Source organism: Chroicocephalus ridibundus, chromosome 4, assembly GCF_963924245.1.
Source record: "Chroicocephalus ridibundus chromosome 4, bChrRid1.1, whole genome shotgun sequence".
NCBI classification, from domain to species: Eukaryota; Metazoa; Chordata; class Aves; order Charadriiformes; family Laridae; genus Chroicocephalus; species Chroicocephalus ridibundus.
Window position 1 is genome coordinate 93004048 of NC_086287.1, and position 19276 is coordinate 93023323.

General features: G+C 46.5%; 1 protein-coding gene across 3 annotated transcripts in view; it reads right to left on the minus strand.

Annotated features, from left to right (window-relative positions):
- The window catches only part of KLHDC4 (kelch domain containing 4), a 30074-nt gene extending 16517 nt beyond the window's left edge, over positions 1–13557 (minus strand). Inside the window, exons 1-5 of one of the 3 annotated variants that reach the window (XM_063334792.1) lie at positions 13338–13557; positions 11860–11951; positions 10747–10825; positions 9687–9785; positions 6510–6646 (exon numbers count right to left, since the gene is read on the minus strand). In XM_063334792.1, the coding sequence (XP_063190862.1) occupies positions 6510–6646; positions 9687–9785; positions 10747–10825; positions 11860–11951; positions 13338–13436 (506 nt within the window). In that variant the 5' untranslated portion in view covers positions 13437–13557. Of the gene's footprint in view, positions 1–6509; positions 6647–8733; positions 9656–9686; positions 9786–10746; positions 10826–11859; positions 11952–13337 lie in introns of those variants that run through there. The other 2 variants (XM_063334794.1, XM_063334793.1) reach the window with 2 other exon arrangements.
- Between the last annotated feature and the right edge of the window lie 5719 nt (positions 13558–19276).

The window sequence follows — 19276 nt, forward strand, 5'->3', positions numbered from 1 at the left end:
GGATCCTCTCCAGCCTGTCCACATCTTTTTTGCGTAGTGGGGACCAAAACTGAACACAGTGTTCCAGGTGTGGCCTGATAAACACTTAGTAGAGTGCGGTAATGACTTCTTTATCTCAATGGTGATGCCCTTGTTGATGCAACCCAGCATCAGCTTTCTTTGGCTTGCTCTGTAGCTGCAGCACACTTCACTCATATTGAGCTTGCTGTCCACAAGGAGCTCCAGGTCCCTTTCCAGAGCTGCTCCCCAGTAAGGTAGAACCCAGTCTGTGCTGTACTCCGGGATTATGTTTTCCCAGGTGCAAGACCTTGCGCTCGTCTTCGTTGAACTTCAGAAGTAACTGACCGTAATGCATCAGCTTCTCTAGGAGGAGGCTGTGGGGAACCTTATCAAAAGCCTTGGAGAAATCCAGGTAGGCAATGTTCACCACTCACCCCTCATCAAGTGAGCAGGTTACTTTGTCGTAGAAGGTGATCAGGTTTGTCACGCGTGATTTGCCCTTGGTGAATCCGTGCTGGCTTTTCCCAATCACGTGCTTCGTTTGACTTGTGATAGCCCCCAGGCGCATTCGTTCCATAACTTTCCCAGGGACAGAAGTAAGACTGATGGGCCTGTAATTTCCTGGATCTTCCTTTAAGCCCTTCTTGTAGATGAGGGTGAAATTAGCCTTCTTCCAGTCTTCAGGGATGTCCCCTGATGTCCACAACTTCTCAAAGATTATGGAGAGCGGCCTCGCAATGTCAGCCAGTTCTTTTAACACCTTTGGGTGGATACTGTCAGGGCCTATCGATTTGTAGGGGTCGAGTTCCTGAAATAGTTCACAAACCAATTCTTTCTTCACTGACAGCAAGTCTGTCTTTGCATCAGCCTGGATTTTTGTTCCCAAGGCCTGGGGCCCGGGTACCATTGCAGGAATCAGCTATAAAGGAAAGTTTATCGCTTTTGATGTAAGGACATGCACTCCTAAACTTAGAAAAACTGCTCTTAGAAAGTCTTTTTACATAAAGCTATTCATACAGCCAAGGTCCTTTGTCCCCTAGTCTCCAAACAGAACTCTGGAAAACGGCACAGTCAAGCAGGACTGGCAGTAATGTATAACCATGCTGCCATTCTGGAAGACACTTGCTACAAGCTCAAAGACTCATCTCCCAAATGCAAACTGTCTCCTTTTACCTGTGTCATTGCTCATGGTCCAAAACAAGCATTTTGGAAACGGTTTCACAGACTTTATGATTAATACTCTACTTCATGGGGTTGACACCAAAAAGCAGACATGTGGGAGGGAGCTGTAAATTCTCCAGACTTTTTTTAAAAATAGATTAAAAGATAAGTCTGGATAACGACTGGCTCTACACATGTACAGCATAAGTCTGATCAGAACTGCTCCATAAGGAATTTGCTTTTGCTTGTGGAGTTACTCTGGAACTTATAGTAACATAACAGACCTGAAACATAACAGACCTGAATTCAGCCCCCAGATTCAAGAACTAAGGACTTACATGTCACAGTGGCTATAGACTGCACAAGCAAGTTACCTTTTCATTCATTCCTTCATCCAGAGGATGCTCACACAGATCTCGGAACCTTTCCATAATCATAAAAGTGACGATGCATAGAACATCCCATCAAAGGGGCATTTCAGGACAAAGCACTTTTATCCTCCAGTACTCGAGGCAGCTGAAGCCCAGGACTCCAGTGTTCGGGTTTACATCTCAGACTTGTGAGTGCAAACAAGTGTTCTGTTCAATGGCGCACACAGACAGCGTACCCATGTGTTTGTACACTCAGTTAGGAAGTACATAACTGAATATGCAATTGCCACAAGGCACAAAGTCTTCAAATCAAATCCCTTACAAAGTCAATCAATAGTCATACATTTGGATCCTGATCTACCAAAGAACAAGCTCACAAGGCTCAATTCTGGGCTGACAGAGGAAATCTACTCAATGGTACACCAAAATATTCTTCTTTTCTTTAAGCACCAAGGCACCTTTCTACCTCGTGTTGCAGGACTTGATCTTTCTGGTGACAGATAGCACGTGAGCAAGAAGAGTCGTCAATCAGAAACAAACCTATGCAAAAGGCATCCTGCACTGCAGTGACTGCTCCAGTTCTCTCTGTAAACAGCGTTAAACATACGCTTGTGAAACGCTACCCTGAAATATTTATAGCTCCCCATTTTGCAAAACTGTTATGGGAAGTATCATTAACATTCCAGTATTAAAGGGAAGGGAGCTATACAGGCTCAAAAGCAAGACAAAGAACTACACAGAGGAGCAATCTGCCAGTTCCCAAGCACAATCCCAAAGCGTGATACTCCCTGTCTCTCTTTGAGGGAGCACACTGGGCCACACAGAGCTGAATAAGAATGTTCTCTCCAGGAAGGAATGAGGCAATTAGGTTAAAATACTGCTTAGCTCTAAGGTAGAGTAACAAAAAGTTCATGCACTGAGGCAACCTTGTGCATCAGCCACGTGATAAGGTGGTTCCAACAAGTCAAAGTCAGTTGCTGGCAAGTCTTCTAAGGGGCTGGGATTTGTAGTGTTTGGACCATCTTTGTGCTTGCAAAATGCAAGTAAATACAGCTAAGTATAGCAATTTTTAACTCTGTCAAGCAAACTGGCACCACTGTGCTCTGTGCTAGGAGACAATGGAGATCCACTTCCCCAGCAGCCTTTGCAGACACAGCACAGGGATGTTATTCACAGGGATGACTGATTCAAGGTTTACTCTTCAGAAGTGTTTTACATTCAAGCCTCTTACTGCACCAAGATGGTCTGTGGCATGAACTATAGTCCAGGAAGGACAATGTAATTGTCTGAAATCTAAGCTGTGGGGCTGGAATAACTAGATTTCCTAGAACTGCAAGCTCAGATCCCAGCAGGGTCATCTTAGCTATTCAATCCACACAAACCAGTACATTCAAACCCACCTGAAACAGAGCACACGTGATTCTTCCCATGTGGAACAGAAACAGAAACTCTGTCTCTCTTGTCCAGACATTTCATAATGAATGATTATGTTACTCTATTATTTGCACTAAAATGATGTCTTCCAAAACCAACTGAGTTTACTCAATACCAGTCGGCACCCCAAACATCTATCACCAGGCATTTATTCAAGTAACACTGCTACCACATTGGACACACGGAATTATTGCTTGGCCTGCTATGGGAAGACTTGTTGTACCAGGACTGGTGCCCCACCATGACCCAACAAACCTACACAATCTGTCCCCTCCATTTAGTCTTTCCAAACATGTTCGCTCTCCCAATACCACAAGCACCCAAGCTGCCCCCCACTGTCACCAGTCATCCCAGATGGCTAATGGCAATCCAAAATAAGCAAGTTCTTGACTTCAGACAGACATGAGAAACCTATGGAAAAAAGACAGCAGCAATGGGCTTCCCCGGCAAGAAAAGCAAAATGCTGAAGTAAGTGAAATGCAGCACGTTATGATCATAGTTTTTAAAAAAAGTAGGAAAAAAATCCCTCGTACAACTCAACAATCATCTCTGCCCTTTCCTCTTCCCCTTTCCAAGCAGACTGTAATCAAGATGCCATATGGAAAAGCAAAGAGGCAGCAGAAACTTGATTTTCATACTCAGTCAGGTTAGCATTAAAACAAAGACATCCCCTCCCAGCCTCCTCCGCCAGATGCCTCATTAATGCAGCTCTTGGAGCTCTGCCCAAGGATGGTGAGGAGATACACTTTGTTTTATTCAAACACTGGGACCAGAGCACCAGGTTTTCAAAACCCCAGCAAGGCTGAAAGACAGACGTCCACCCAAACAAACCAGGAAGCTCAAATGGAGTAGGTCCTACATGGGGCAGGGAGAGAGAAAAGATCATCTCTCCAGGGAACTTTCACCCATATAATTTATGATGCTTGCTTAGAAAACATCTATACTTTTATCTACTAAGAAACAATGGAGTATCGATGTCTCCAAATGCATCCTCTCACTGTGGCATGGCAGCCAAGGTGACACGTGACAACCAACACCTGGGGATGGAGAGTAGCTCTGGGCGGCTTGAAGAGCTAGGTACCTAGAACTTGCTCCCTAGGTGGAACTAGGAACGCACCTCGCCAGTCTGGCTCCCTCCTCACTAACTGCAACAACCTGTCACAACAAAATCTCTTGCCATGGTTTTAGGGGCTGGGACTGCTGGGGGCATCCTGCAACTGGCAGCACATACAAACCTCACGCCCAGCTCCAGGGAGGGAACAGGTGCTTTTGCAGCGTAAGTTACACTCAGCATCCCTGGGGCTGCTCTCCCCCGTAGGATAAGATGCAGGACGAGTAGAGCCTCATAACGCCCTCACTTCCTCTTCCCAGGCAGGTCAGGTACTGCAGCATTTGTTTGGGGAGCGGAAAACCCTAAATCAGCTCTACAGCAACGCATCTGCAAACCCACGAGAGAACAATTTGCGCCATCAGTGGTGGAGCTAACGAAGCCTCATCTGGATTCTCCGATGGCTCACAAAAAATAATCTCCCGCCCTCGCTCTCCCTGCAGCTGGGTATTAACACTGCTCTCTGGTGAGGAATTTTTTCAACCAAGAGTTGGTTGAAATGTCAACCCCTTCTCTCAGCAGGGACTCTATGGCGAGCATCACTTCCTCCCCACAGCCTGCTTACACGAAATCGGCAGGGACCTAATGCATTTGAGTTCATCCCCTTTACATTTGAGCTGAGATTGAGCAAGGGAATCAGAAGTTATTTTGGGGGAGCTGGGAGGGGGGCAGTCACAGTCATTACGTCAGCTTCTGCCTAACAACAATAGGCAGATCAGCCTGCACAGTGACAGGTCTTTTTAATCCTTACACCTCTTAAAGAGCCCTCCATCATTTCAGAAGGTTTCTCTCACCCCCTACTTCTCAAACACAAGCAGGGCTCACTAGAGTAAAACCTGGCTTCTGTAACATGACAAATTACAGCCGTTATTAGATTAACACTGCCAGGTCTGGAGCCAAGAACCACACTGACGGACAGGAACCAGCCGCTTATGAATCGAATGGTTTTCTCTCAGCCTCCCAGAGCAACTCAAGAGGATGAACCCTGGATTCTCATGGAGCAGTCGGCTGCCGGGATCCTGTGCTGTGAAGCATCCTTCTAACCCAGCCTGTTTTGGAGTCCTTGGGATTTTTGCTCTCTTTCAGATTTTTGCACTTTGGCTCTCTATGTCCCCCTACACCTTCCACACCAGAGTCCCTTCAGTGCTACATTAACATTAGTAAAACTAAACCCCCAGATTTCCCCCTTGCCTGGCGATACCAATGCCCCCATTTTGCAGGGAGGGGGAAAAAAAGGCAGAGAGGCGCAATGACTCACTGTGTGGCCTCAGGCATGTGCTAAGGCAGAGCCAGGGTATCCATCTCCGCACAGCTCAGTCCTAAACCACCCTCTCAATTACTGTCCAAGAACAGACAGACACAGACAACAGGCACTCGCACTCTGTAAGCGGGGTGAAAAGTGATCAACCCGGGCAGATTTAGGGCTTCCCACCTGGAGGAAGGATATGGAGCTCATAACCAGGAGCTCAACACGTCAAACAGCAGATGTGTTAGTGTTCAAAAGCTGCTGCTTTCCCAGGTGCCACCTCAAGGGTCAGCTGCCTGGGAGTTTCATCCCACCCAAAGCTGTGCTCTGACTACTCCCACAGTCAAGACAATCTCACAGTCCAAGAGAAAGTCCATGTATAAGTCAGAACCACAGCCACATGTCCTTCCTCTCAGTCCGCTGGGTGACCCACCAGACCTCTTCTGCTCTCACACAAATATAAACATGAGCAGCAAAACTAAGAAGCCAAAGGTTAAGGAAACATTAGCAGAGGGCTTGAGGTCAGATCCACAGAAGATATTTAGACACCTTAATTCGTGTCAAAAACTACCCAGGCTTTTGGCACCTATTTCAGACAGGTCTGAATTGTTGGCTTGTTTATCACAAGGAATCTTAAGGCAGCAAATGCCAGTCAGCTCTTCTAGGTACAAGCTGTCTTCTCAAACAATGGTAAAACTGGGAGATCCTTGTACTGGTCTTGTAACAGTCCAGCCAGCAGCAGCCCAGGTAGATGGGCCAACAAGTACTGTTTTGAAGGTGGACTTCTACACCTGTCATGGTTGGGATGACAGAGTGCTGTTCATGATACTCTTTCCTAAAGTAACACCCAAGGACACCTACGCTCCAAAAATCACGTATTAAATAGAATAGCTTTGGCCTCAGTAGACTTAGAACACATCTCTCATTTACCCTTCTTCCTGGAGGCTGTCCTCTCCACCGTTCCTAGAATGGGCACCTCTGTACTCAAGGGAGAAATGAGCAGACCAATGGGAAATCACAGCACCATACCAGGAATCAAACTCAGATCATGCTGGCACAGGTCCTCACGAGGTCAATATCACTGACGTCAGAACATCAGAGAATACCAGGTGGGAAGGGACCTCAAGGATCATCTGGTCCAACCTTTCTTGGCAAAAGCATGGTCTAGACAAGATGGCCCAACACTTACTTGATCTGCTCCCAGGTCTTGGTAGCCAAATGCAGGACCCAGAGATCCTTGTAATGATAGAACTGCTCCCCGTTGGGAGACGCAAACTCTCCGCCAAATACCCACAGCTGCCCGCCGGCTGTGGGCACCACTGCTGCCTGCCAGGAGAAGGAAGAGCTGGATCAGACAAAGGCTCAGAAACCAGAGACAGGAGAAATTTATCAGTCAAGCGTGCAGCTGTCTCCGAATACCAGAGAAGAGACAAGTGGCAGTGGCCGCTGCTGCCTTGCTTGACAACAGCAACTTTCTGGGGAATGAAGGAATGGGAATTTTAAATGCAAGTTACTCATTGTTTAGCACACCTTCCCTATAGCAAACGAAAGTTGGCCAAGGAGCTGGGCTCTTCCCACCTCCTAGCACCTTGAGTTCCAGATCTACAAATTCAAAGTTCCCTGGGAAGCATCTTAGGATTTAGTTTAACAACAATTGCTCAAATCTTTGTTCACCAGAACGACACCTCTCCACAGCTAAGGCTCAGCAATGTCTCACCCATCCTTTAGTCACGTAAATAGCATCCTGCAGAAGAGATAATGGGGCTGATGAACTCTGACCTATGGAAAGAACAGGAGCACTTCCCGCCTCCGAGACACAGCTAACATCCCAGCACCGGGCAGGCAGAGTAATGCAGGGAAAAGGCTTTTGGAAAAGGCCATTAACAGGGTACAACTGCCCTTTGCAGGTTTCATAGATTATAAAACAACAAACAGTACAGAAGCCAAGCTGCAGCACAAGTCCAAACCTGATGCTTCCCAAGACCTGAAAAGCATTACTGCTCCCTCTGAAGGAAAAAAAAATTAAAGGAAAAAAACAAAAAAAAACAACAAAAAAAAGCCCAAACACAGAAGGAAACACACAGTATTTGGACAAGAGCAGAGAGCAGACTGTTACTGCTTTGATTAGGGCAAGTAGCAGACAGCAGAGTATGAAAGGGTTTTGCTTTGGTTTCTTTTTTTTTTTTTTTTTCTTTTTGTTGCACAGAGTAGCACCAAAACACTGTTGCGATGCAAGCTAACAGTTAAAAGCTGGGAGGCAGGGAGAGAAGAGCTAAGACTCTATTTCATTAAAATTATCCGCTTAAGGACTAAGGAAGAAGAAAGGAATCCCAAAAAGGAAACTATGTGAGTGTACAAATTCTTCCTTGACCAGGACCTTGTGGGTTGTTTCCACTATAAACAAATTCTTCCACAGCGTTTTTTCCAGGGTACCTATCACAGATCAATAGCGGTATAATAGTCTTCAGAAGGGCTTCATCACCTGCCTATCTTTCCCAGCGAACAGCAAAGATTTTTAGCATCAGACACATCACCATGCTCTGACACAAACCAGCCTATACATGCAATGATTAAACACATGAGAAAGTATGGGGTGTGTTTGCAAGCAGGATGTGTGGAAACATGAAGTTACCTAAACAAAGGGGATACATGCCTGATTTTCATGGGGATCTAGTGCTTAAAAGCTTAAGGGGAAGGTACATACAATAGCCTCCTCATATTTGTGTGTGACCTTTTGAAGAGCTGGTTCGAAATTCATTACATCGCCAAGCTTTTTCTTTAACTGACAACACCCATCCATAGCTATTCTCACCTCAGCTCTGTTGAGCTGATGTAGTGAAACCAGCGTAACTCAAACAGAGGATCCTGTGTCAGAGACCAGAGATGACAAATAAGACTGAAAACATGCACACACAAACCCACGGATGTGCTTCTGTTTACCTTTGAGCTAATGCAGAACACACATTAAAAACAAAGTCACAAGGAAGACAACAAACCAGTCAACTAATGAGGCTGAACTGTCTCCTGTGTGGCTATAATTATCAGACAAAAAAACCTTATTGTTGAAGCAAGACTCCTCAGATAGGTTTCTCATTTTATTTCTGCTGTAACCCAGCTGCAGCTCCCTGATGCACAGCCTGCCTGCTCGGTTCAGATTCAGCTGCTAGACAGCCACCTGCCGGCTACCAACACCCTAACAAGCACCCCTCAGCTCCACACCCACAAAGCAACCTCCTCTTCATCTAGGGAAACGAGAGTTTGAAATCAAGTTCTATTTTTAAGCACCACAAGGCAGCCTAAAAATCAAGTCAGAACCTTTCAATTCAAGAAAGGACACGTGACTCGGCGCAAGACCGGCATTTAGGCATAGCATAACAAAGGTATATGAACCTCACCAGGATACTGGATCTTACCAGGAAGGTCTAATGAGCTTTGGCCGTGGGAAGGAAAATAACATTCACATCCTGTATGGCAGCTTTTGAAATGTACCAGTCACCCAGCCACTTGCTGCAACAGGTAAAATAATCTACCAAACAGCTTGAAGGCCAAAGACCTGCAAAAAATACAAGTCTTTGATCCAGTTTCTAATTTGCAGGTGTTCACATAAAGTAAACAAACTCAAATCCTTCATCATCACAACCAGACAGTGACCTTAATGGCACAAGCACCAGAAAGGTGAATTCTAGGGGATTATAATGATATCCCAGTGAAAACGTATACAACTTTGTCTACTGTCTTTGCAGACAAAAGAAAAACAGCCCATTTGCCAAGGAAAAAAAATAAAATCACAACCCAAATGCAGGACACACAGAGTCGGTGCTAGCAGTCCATCGTGTTGTACAGTTGGAACACTTGACAAAGCCCAACTGCTACATCCTATCAGGGATAACGGGTCTTTCACATTGCTGGAGTTGCAGTATCTGTAATGCCCATAGATATAAGCCTGTGAGCATTAAGAAAATAATCATGCACAGCAACTCTACCATTCATAGCTCTTTAGTCACATTCAAAGTTATACCCTGACCAGCATTTTGAAAATTCAGTGCCATGCAGCAAAGAGAGTTCATCTTCAAGAGAAGAGTCTCATGAGTCCTGCTTGAGTCCTGCCGACCCAACAGATAGAACCCCAAATCTTCACTCCACACTTAGGGTTTCCAGAGCCCACCCAGTGATCAGGGAGCACAAGCACCTTGGACAGGCTTGTACAGGCCCCCTCAGCAGAAGAGGTGAAGTGACACCATTGGCAGCCTATTACAAAGGGAATGCAGAGAAGCCAGAAACCCTCAGGGGGGAAAGAAAACCCACATCCATCTTGAGTGCAGCGTTAGAAGAATTCCAACTGCTGCTCTGGCACCCAGTACTTCACCTGGTGAGCACATCGCCTTGGTGGTGGGTTGGGGATCTCTACTTTAGACCAGCTGTTCTTCCTGATGTTGTAAACATACAGTTCGTTATACAGGTACGTCTGTTAGAGAGGAAGAGAAAATACACATCACCACAGCTCTTCATCGGACAGGGTCAGTCTGTCCAAGCACAGGCGTTACCAAGGGTTATCTCTGAGTCTGGGGGGAAGGAGCATAGCACCAGCTTTGCAAAGCAACAGTTCACCTGCCTCATTGGGCAGGGAAGGACAACAACCTCCTCCACTAGACTAGGAGCCAGCAACTTTTTCGGAGCGGACCACTGGACTGGACTGTTCTTTCCCAAACCCTTGGTTAAGCCTGTGATAGCTCAAGATATGAGGACTTCAGTTGAAGATGTGCAGATTAAAGTTGCCCAAACTGCTGCTCAACTACAGAGACAGGAATAGCTTCAAGTTGTGGAGCAAGCAGAATTAGTTCAGCACATCACACTGCGTGATCCTAAGGCGGCCAAACATCATTGGCAGGCTTGAGACTTCAAGCTCCGCGCAGTATGTGCAACTTCTTAGGGTCTATAAAGACCAGTTTGCCTTCAGGAGCACAACAAACACTTGCAACTTGCAGAAATTCAGTAACAAGAGTGCCCACTTGCAAATATTTGTTACTGTACACTTTTCCAAGGCAGGCAATGCCTTGCCAGCAGCCAAGCTGCAGAAGTATCTTGTTTTGAAAGGTAGAAGATAAGAGATTCTTTAATAGTTATCAAAAATGAGGGGCAGATATGGCTACAATTAAGTCTGGAGAGATTATGAAGCTCTGAAATATTGATGCTGAGACAATCACTCTGACTCCTTAATGGGTTCTAGCATGTCTCCTTCCTGTCAACTGTTCAGGCATGAGACAGTATCGCGGCAGAATTAAAAGGCTATTTTGCTCTCATTCAGGGACAAATACATATTTTATGACTGCTGCCTTGAATTTCACTTCAAATGAGACTCATGCAAATTACAGTAAAAGGCAGGGAGAGGGTAGAATAAAGAAGAAAAAAATGGAAGTATACATTACTTTTTGGCCATTGAAATATTCACCTCCAAAAAGGATCAATTCGTCTTTCTCAGGGTGAGCAGAAAGGGAGCCGTTCAGCCTGCAAAAGAAAGAGGGATGGCCAAAACAGTAGATGTGTAAGAGCCTTGTAAAACTCAGGAGCTTGCAGCCTTTAACTCAGCTAGCACTAGCACCTCTGCCCTCTAGCCACAAAGGTCTCTCCATCATCTGCCAAATTACTAGCCTGTGATATTCTCCCCAGGGCTAAAAACTTCTCAAAGAAATTAACTTCTTAAAAACTTCCAGCAAGATTAATTTGACACTGTCTGAAATCTTCTCCTATTTTAGGAGCACACGTTACACCGTCATTTAACATGCCTTTTGACGTGAGCTCTTGAATTTTAATGCTGGTGTGTCAAGAACAAAAATTAGTTTTATGAGGGCACATAACTATGGGTAGAACTGGACTGTCTCATTTCAACTTATCTGCATCATTATTCTGCAGTCACCACTGGTCATTGCTCATCTGCATACCGCCACAGAGTTTTGCACCATGCGGAGACAGATCCCTACCACTCCCGAGGAGGAACTAACTGACCACTGAAACACCCCGTGAGATTAACAGTAGCGTGCTGACCTGTCCCACTACACAGAGAGGAAAACAGGTATCATAGAGAAAGGCATTTATTCAACAAGCCACAGGAAACAGAAATATAGAACCAAGAAGTATGTGGACCCCAAGCTACACTTGATAAAGAGTCTTGTATCTCATGACACATCCTTTTGCCTCTTAAGTCCTTTCAGCTTTCTAGTCCAAATCCAAAACTTCCTCTTAACTTCTATTTTTCCTCGAAGTCCTGTAATCTAACCACACTTTGCTTCCTTTGTGCTGATGGGATGATTAAAAAGCAGGTTTTACGGCCAAAAAAAAAAAAAAAAAAAAAAAAAAAAAAAAGCTTCTGGTCGCTTTTTTAACCAAGATTCAATATACCAGATATTTTATAACTCCAGATATCAGCTATGCCAGATATTATGCCTTCCACTCTCAGGAAATAACTTTACATAAATAAATTTAATTAAAAGCACCATCAACCGCTATATAAGTGATAGACAAAGCCTCAGACAATCTCTTACCTGGGCGAGGGGGGTGGGCAGGATGACTCAATTACTTGGGTCTTTTTAGCATCTAAACTCTGGAATTCTGCTATCAGGGCTTCAAGATCCTCCTGAAAATAGAAAGCCAGACATGAGTTCCTTGACATGCACGGAGCCACATGCACACCACATGAAACCAGCACTCACCCTCACGATTTCCCTTTTTTAAAAAAAAATTGTCTGCTCAGGTTCCCTTCATTCAACTACAAGAAATGGATGCTGAGTACTTCCACCTATGCTTTAAGGACTGGTCTCCCCTAAACCACAATTTGCTTAGAAGATTCCTAAAAGGATGGTATGCAAAGTGCATTTAGTGCACACCTGCTATCCCTGCAGCAGAAATACTGCACAAATTAGCAAGTAAATGCAAATCATTCAAGCCCTAACAAAGTGATGAACAATTATATGCTACAATCCAGCTAGTCCTCTTCTTTGCAATGGAAAAATGCCTAAATGGAACTGGAAACTCTTTTCTATTCCCAGCTCATACTGTAGCTAGAGAGAAACCTGCAAGTATTTTTATTCCTTTTAAACTTCTGTCAATTAAAAGTAAAATCTGTCTTCAAACTGCAGATAAGCCAAGTTTTAAAGGCAGAAGCAGGACTGCAGCTAAAAGGAGTTTCTGATCCAGATCCACAGTCTCTCCTACAACGCCCATTGCTCACCGCCTCCCTTCAGTTAACCTTTCTGAAGGTGTGGTCAAAGCAGAGATTTCCAAAATCGGGATTTTGTCTCTGCAGCATGGCATCAGCTCTCTCTGCAGACAGAACACATGTACGCTGGCACCTTCCACATTCTTACCAGCATTATGCTGGTAAAACCACGTTTTGACCAGGGAAAGGTAGCTGTTTTGAGGCCTAAATACAAGCACCCACTGTAGGGGTGAGAGAAACAAACGTTTTCATGTGCTTTGAAGATGAGAAGAAAAGGATGAGGGAGATGGAAGGCAAGAAGGACCCTTAAACTTAATTTTCTTGTGCTCTAGTCACAGACTGCTCCGGCTTGTCAGTGATATGGCGAAAATCTTCCTGGTAACCTGGTAGGTTTGTCCCCTCTTCCCCTCCAGTGCCCTGGCACGCAGGCGCTGATGGCTCCGCTGCCCTTCACCACACGCTGACCCGCAGGCGTGAGCACCAGCACCGCTTTTTCACCGGGCCTGCCCTACCACCAACCCGGAAAGTTTCACGAGATGTGCCCTGACCTCAAAACCCCTCCGCCTGCACACCAGCCGCTTGCGTTTGGACACGCTCCTTTACTTCCAACCTGAAATACCCCTGTCCCCAACCCACCCCTCCGACCCCCCGTGCCTCCACCTCCACCGCCGGCTTCCCCTTCAGGCCCCGTTTCACAGAACGCCCAGAGACCCACACACAGCCCAAGGGAGCGCCGCAAGGCCCCAGGGGAGGCCCAAGCCCCGCGGGCCGGGGTTACCGGAGCCCCCCGCTCCCGCCCCTCACCTCCTCCTTCTTAGCTCTGCGGGACACCTTCTTCTCCATCTTCGCCGCTGTCTTCTCAGCCCCCTTCCCCTTCTTCTCCCGCTTCCCTTTCTTCCCCATGGCTGAAAGGCCGGGCTAGGCCGCGCGGGGAGCACCGCGCTCGCCGCACAGCTCTGGCCGCCCCGGGCGCACCGCGGGGCGGGCAGCGGAGCCCGCTCCGGACCGGCGCTTCCAGGCCTCGGCCCGCCTCCTGCCCGAGCGGCGCGGCCGCGGGGGCCCTCCACAGGCCCGGAGGACTCGGTGCGGCCGGCATCGGCCCGCCGACCGCCCTCCCGCGGCTATCAGCTCCGGGCCGGGGGAGAACTGCGAGCAGGGCCTGCCCCGGCCCGGCCCTGCGAGCCCTTCCAGGCCGGGGAGAAGCCTTAACGCGGCTCCACGTACCCCCTGCCACCCGCTCTCAGTGTCCGGACCCCCTTTGGCTAACGTTCCCATTTATTCCTGCCCTGAGGAGACCGCTGAACCCACAAAATGGCCCCCTCCCCTCACACAAAATGGCCCCTCCCAGGCAAGCGAAGGGCCTAAGGGGTGCCCGAAGGCATTAGCCAGGCCGGGGGGGAGGTGGCTCTGCGTGGAAATAAGGATGAGTGGCTGGTTGAAAACTTTGGGAATTGGGGGGTTGCACAAGTGTTTTCAAACACAAAGTTTTGGAAATGGGGTTTATCCAGGCCAGTCTCAGAGACCTGAGGCGTCGGGGAGCTGAAGGAGATGGCAGGCAGCGCGAAGCAGCTGCTCTTTTCCCTCAATGGTGGGGAAGGAATAACGACGATTTGGCTTTTTATGTGGTGTTTCACACAGATGCTGAGCTCAGGTAGAATTTCTGGGAAAATGCCAATTTTGAACACATAACCAGCACGTACACTGTAAATATCAGTTCAAATACATCTCTGGGCTGTGAGTTCCCTTTTCATCCCCCTGCACTTCAAAATTGCTGCTGTGATTGTTTCTCACTCCCAGGGAAGGAGTACAATCATCATATTTTTCACTGAATTCCCACAAAAACCTGCGTTGCCTAGAAGCAGGGTGGTTTTCATCACTGTCCAAACCACCGCCTAATCCCAAACCAGCGAGGATATCCAACAAAGGTACAGCTCAATGCCCACCAAATTAACCCAAACATCCAGTACGAGCTGTGGAAATTGCAGGACGGATCCTATCCTTTGAACATCCGCCTACACTTGAACCTCAGGTCTTAGAAACACAGCCCCAAAGCACAAAGGGAAGAGCTGGGAAAATATTTTGAGGTTGCAGACAATGTACATCCTGACCAGTGTTTTGTTCGTCTGCTCGTTCCAAAAACATTGCGGTTACAACTAAAGCTGCAGCGTGTCAATGTTTATGCACAGGAAGCGAACAGAAAGCTACGGAGAGACCAGGTCAAGTGAGTGGGGCAATTTCTCAGCCAGCATAAGATGCAGGAGCTCTGCCGAGTTCCCTGGCGCTACACACAAGCTAGGAAGTCTCCCTGCTGCTTCTTGGTCATTAACCTCGAAAAGACACCAGCGTGTGAAAACACATCCCCTCCTGATGTCCACAGGAGTTTGGTCACCAATTCCTCTGGGTGCAGATCGTCTTCTAACTCTTTTTAGGGGGACTTTGAAATGAAGAAGGCTGCATCTTTGTGAAACTCTTGAAGTCTTCACCAGGCATCGGTTTACTGTGGGAGCAAGGAGTCTTTCACCTCCTGCACGCCCTGTTCCACCTGCCCCCATTTGTATTGGCCTTTTCGGTGATGCGTCTTTCGTGGTTATTTCCATATCCGGGTGAGCAGAGATCCTCAGCTCTGTGAGCTCAAATTGCAGTCTCAAAACTTTATTTTCCATATTTCTGAGTGTAGTTTCAGATGTTCGGGGTCATTTGGAGCTAGCCACCACATGGGGAACTGCGTGGGGTAGAACATTCTTGGTGTGAGTTCTTTGATCTCTTGAACTATATAGTCTGGTTTCTCATGGTCTATGTGAAAAAAGAGGATGAAAGGACAAAGAAAACTTTGCACTGCACTTTGAGAATACAAAGCACAATATAAGCATGAAACAGGGCATGAAATTCTCAGGGATAAATATACCCCTGCTCCACCACGGTGTAGAAATCCTGCTGTAGCAATGATGGTAACTGTTAAGAGATGCATCTTCCTTGAAGGGATCTGATGGACACCTTGACTGTATAGAGGAGACTAAAGATCGTGCCACGAGAGCACCAATGCCCCAAAACATGAATTTAAGACTCCAAAACTGTCTAAGGTGAGCTCTGTTCACAGGCTTCCTATCACCCTGAAGGGTAAAGGCCACTCCACATTCCCACACGGCGTGCACGGATGTACTCCTACACGTTCACACAAACATCTTCACCCAGCTGGCAGACAGATGTGCGCTCCCAAAGAGGGCCGAGTTCAGGCGCACACACACACGCTCCCACGCACAGATGTCCTCACACTCTCATTTCTGTTAAGTCTCAGGTTTTGTTTCCGCTTTGTTTTGAGAAACACAGCATAAGCTCGACTTTGCCTGTGTTTGCACATTTCGTTCTACTGCGCTGAAGTCGTCCTATACTGTTATATCTGGCAGCCTGTCTCCAGTTCTGACCTATACAAAGAGCACGTGGTTTTGCTCTGTTATTTTTTTATAGTCTGGAATATGCTCGTTCAACAGGATGGTAAATCCAGCTGTATCAGCAAAGTAAAGAATAACAGGCATGAAAGCTTCAGAAAAGACTCAAAAGCTTTTTCCCACAAGTCTTCTTTGTGCTCTAACACTTGATTTATTTTTCCCTTGTTAGTGCTTTCTGAAGCCAGTAGCAAGGAAGGAATTAATGACACAGATTAAGCGGCAGGACATGCTGACAGCACAGTAACTAAATCAACGAAAAATGGATTGCAATTGTAGGATGAGCTGGTGTGTTAGAGTATACTGCCGCTGGCTTTATAGAAAGATGAGAATGAAGATAAACCCTGTAAACAGTTATCTGTGGGGCTGCTGAGTGGGGACCACTTCAACCACGCTGGGATGCACCGCACTGGGATTTTGGCGTAGGCCTGCAGAGCAAGAGGAGAGCGCTGCGAGGGAACACAAAATAACACCAGCTTAACACCCGGGAACACCAGTGTGTTGGAGAAGATTTTGGAAGTTTGTTGGGAGGAGGGACAGTGGGATTCAGCAGGCTGAGGGCTCTGAGTACCACACGTGCCCTGGGACACGTCAGGATGCCCAGGAAAAATTACTTCCTTTATATGCTCTGTGGCGTATAACTCATGTAGGAGAGCTTCATCACGTAACAAGTCAAAAAACAGATCCCTCGGTGTCCTTCAGGTTCAGACTGCAATTTTCCTCCTCTGCACATGTAAAATCAGGAGGAGAAAATCACAAAAACCACCAAAAAATGCCGCCTTGAGCTCTGGTGACAGTGTTTCAAAGCCACTTACCTCCAAAGGCAAATACAGCTGAGGGTCAAGGAAGGGCATATGCATAGCCAAGGCTCATTTTGGAAAAAGTCCCTCGTATCAGAAAGTCTGGGGCTTTGTCCTGGCTGTGCTCACAGTCCAGCAGAGGCCCCTCGGCCCCTGCGGATGCTTGTAGCACCTGAAATGGGATTCAGACCAGGCAGGCGGCTGCTGCAAGTCAGCAGCAGTACTGTCCTCCATTCAGGCTCATTTATAACTGAAGCTGATAATATCTCATGGACATTCAATTGGCTTCCTGAATTTTCTGTTTTGAAATTGGTGCTTTAATATCTCGAAAACAGAGGAAGCAGAGGAAGGCAGAGGCTTCCCTGGAGGGAAGTACAAAGTGTGGCTTTATTCAGATACAGATCCCAAGGGACATCAATCTAAATCTATCAGCAAATTGCCACACTTGAAGCCACAAATCCTCGGTGAATCTGTGAAAGCCCTTACTTTTGCCATTCCAGTGGGACTTTGTTGGGTTTTCTGTGTTTTTGAAAAGAAAACTGCAGAGAAAGAATTAAAAAAGCAAGACAGAGCAGGAGAGTGGCTTAGAAAGTCCCGCTTCTGATCATTAATAATGGTGCAGCAATCTTACATATTCTAGATAAGGATGTTACAGCACTCTGGTGTTGTAGCACTAATCAGTAGTAGTAATAATGAAGATGGCAGCTCCAGTTAACATATAGAAAACACCTGCAGGTGAAAAAAAACACAGACATGGTAAAATAAATCCTCACCTGAATCCACCACTGGCCTACAGCAAATAAGTAAGAATGTCTCCACCACTGACCCAGAGCAAATGAGCATGCCTCTCCCCTCTCTGAGCTCAGGCTTTAAAGGCATCTAAGCACTAAAGTGAGCAGCTAATGCCTAAAATAGTTAGTTTGGTTTTGACATCAAAGTGAGCATATTTCTGCACGTGTGAGGCTTGCCCAGCCTGGCTGTTGCTTGCTTCGTTTTTAATGAATTTACTCACAGTCAAAGTGCCCGGACGAGAAGCGTAGCAGATACACAGTAGGAAGCATTAATATATATATCCTGCTGTAATGTCTCATTCTTCAGCATCACGCCAGGCTCACTCGTGGGAGATCACTCTAGGTCTGAAAACAAGGTCATTTTGCATAAGCACCGGTTCTAGCCTTGAAGGTGGAACAGAGGAGCCTTCTCAGGGTAGTAAAATGTCCGGCTCAGTGATAAGGCTGATCAGCATTGTAAGGGTGGCTGTGTATTGGGAAAATGATATACTTTCCGATTTGTGTAAAACAGCTGAAACTGCCGACAAGGGTGAGGAGTGACTCCTGATTGCCTTGTACTGCCAAGGGATCCTGTTGACGGGGCACGCACCTTCTCTTCCAGCGAGCAGCGCAAGACTGAGAAATTATTTCAGCTGTTCACTCTGAACAGCTGCCATGTGAGAAAGGTCTGCTCCCACCGCTTACTGAACATGTCTTTCCAATTTACCACCAAGCTGATAAGCACCAGAACCCAGAAATTCTTTTCAAAGACAGGTTCTGCTAACTTATTACAATGACATGTGCACGCACAATATATGAGTAAGCACAGGAGGACAGGACTCTTGGAGGATTTAACGTTTTCATGCTATTCAAGTCAGCCTCTGCAAACTTCCTCGTAAAGCAGCCGAATTCTTCTGAAATTCTTCTGAACTGCCTTCTTTTGCTTGTCCTTTTTCAGACCTCACAGATTGCTGCAGGGACTCATCTTTGCCTCCGTTATTTCATCAGAGCGGCTTTGATGGTGGTATTTCAAGCGTGTACGGTGTCCACGGTGTCACTGAGCCATGGCAGTATTCACCAGCCCAGCCTTGAAGCTGCTCCTGATTAAAATGCTGCAGCAGCTGCACAGAAAATCTCTGTCCAGCTATTGTCACGTCTTTCTCTCACATTGGCCCCCATCAATCTGTTCGAGTCAGTGTGCCAGTTCCCCGAACAGCGATGAGAAAGCAGAAATCTTAGACTGCCTTTATGTCTGTCCTGGATCTTCATTAATTAGGCTAGTGAACCATTAATTAGGCTACCTAAGCTTCTTTAGAGATGCTTAATCTTCACAGCGTTCACAGTATCAGGGATGGAGTCTGGCTCATACCAGCTGACACTTTTTCCTTATCCGTCATCAGGCTTCTTTTGCTCTATTCCTATTTTATTTATGAGCATGTTTAGATATTTTTCCACTCATTCATGTACCAAGGTGATGCAGAAGTCAATCTTTGCCAATCGTTGGCATCTTAAATGCCAGTGTCATTGCCCAGGTCCCTGGCTCACCTTGTCCTAGGGTCAGGGGTTTGTAGAGAGGTTGGGTCCAAGTGCACAATTTGGGACTCAGCCACATTCACAGCGCCCCAGGTATCTTTGAATCCACTTTGTTGTTTCTAAAGAGAAGTATAAATAATTGGGTGAATCAGATAGATAGAAAAGAAGTGAGTAAAAGGAAACACCAGAAAGCCTGG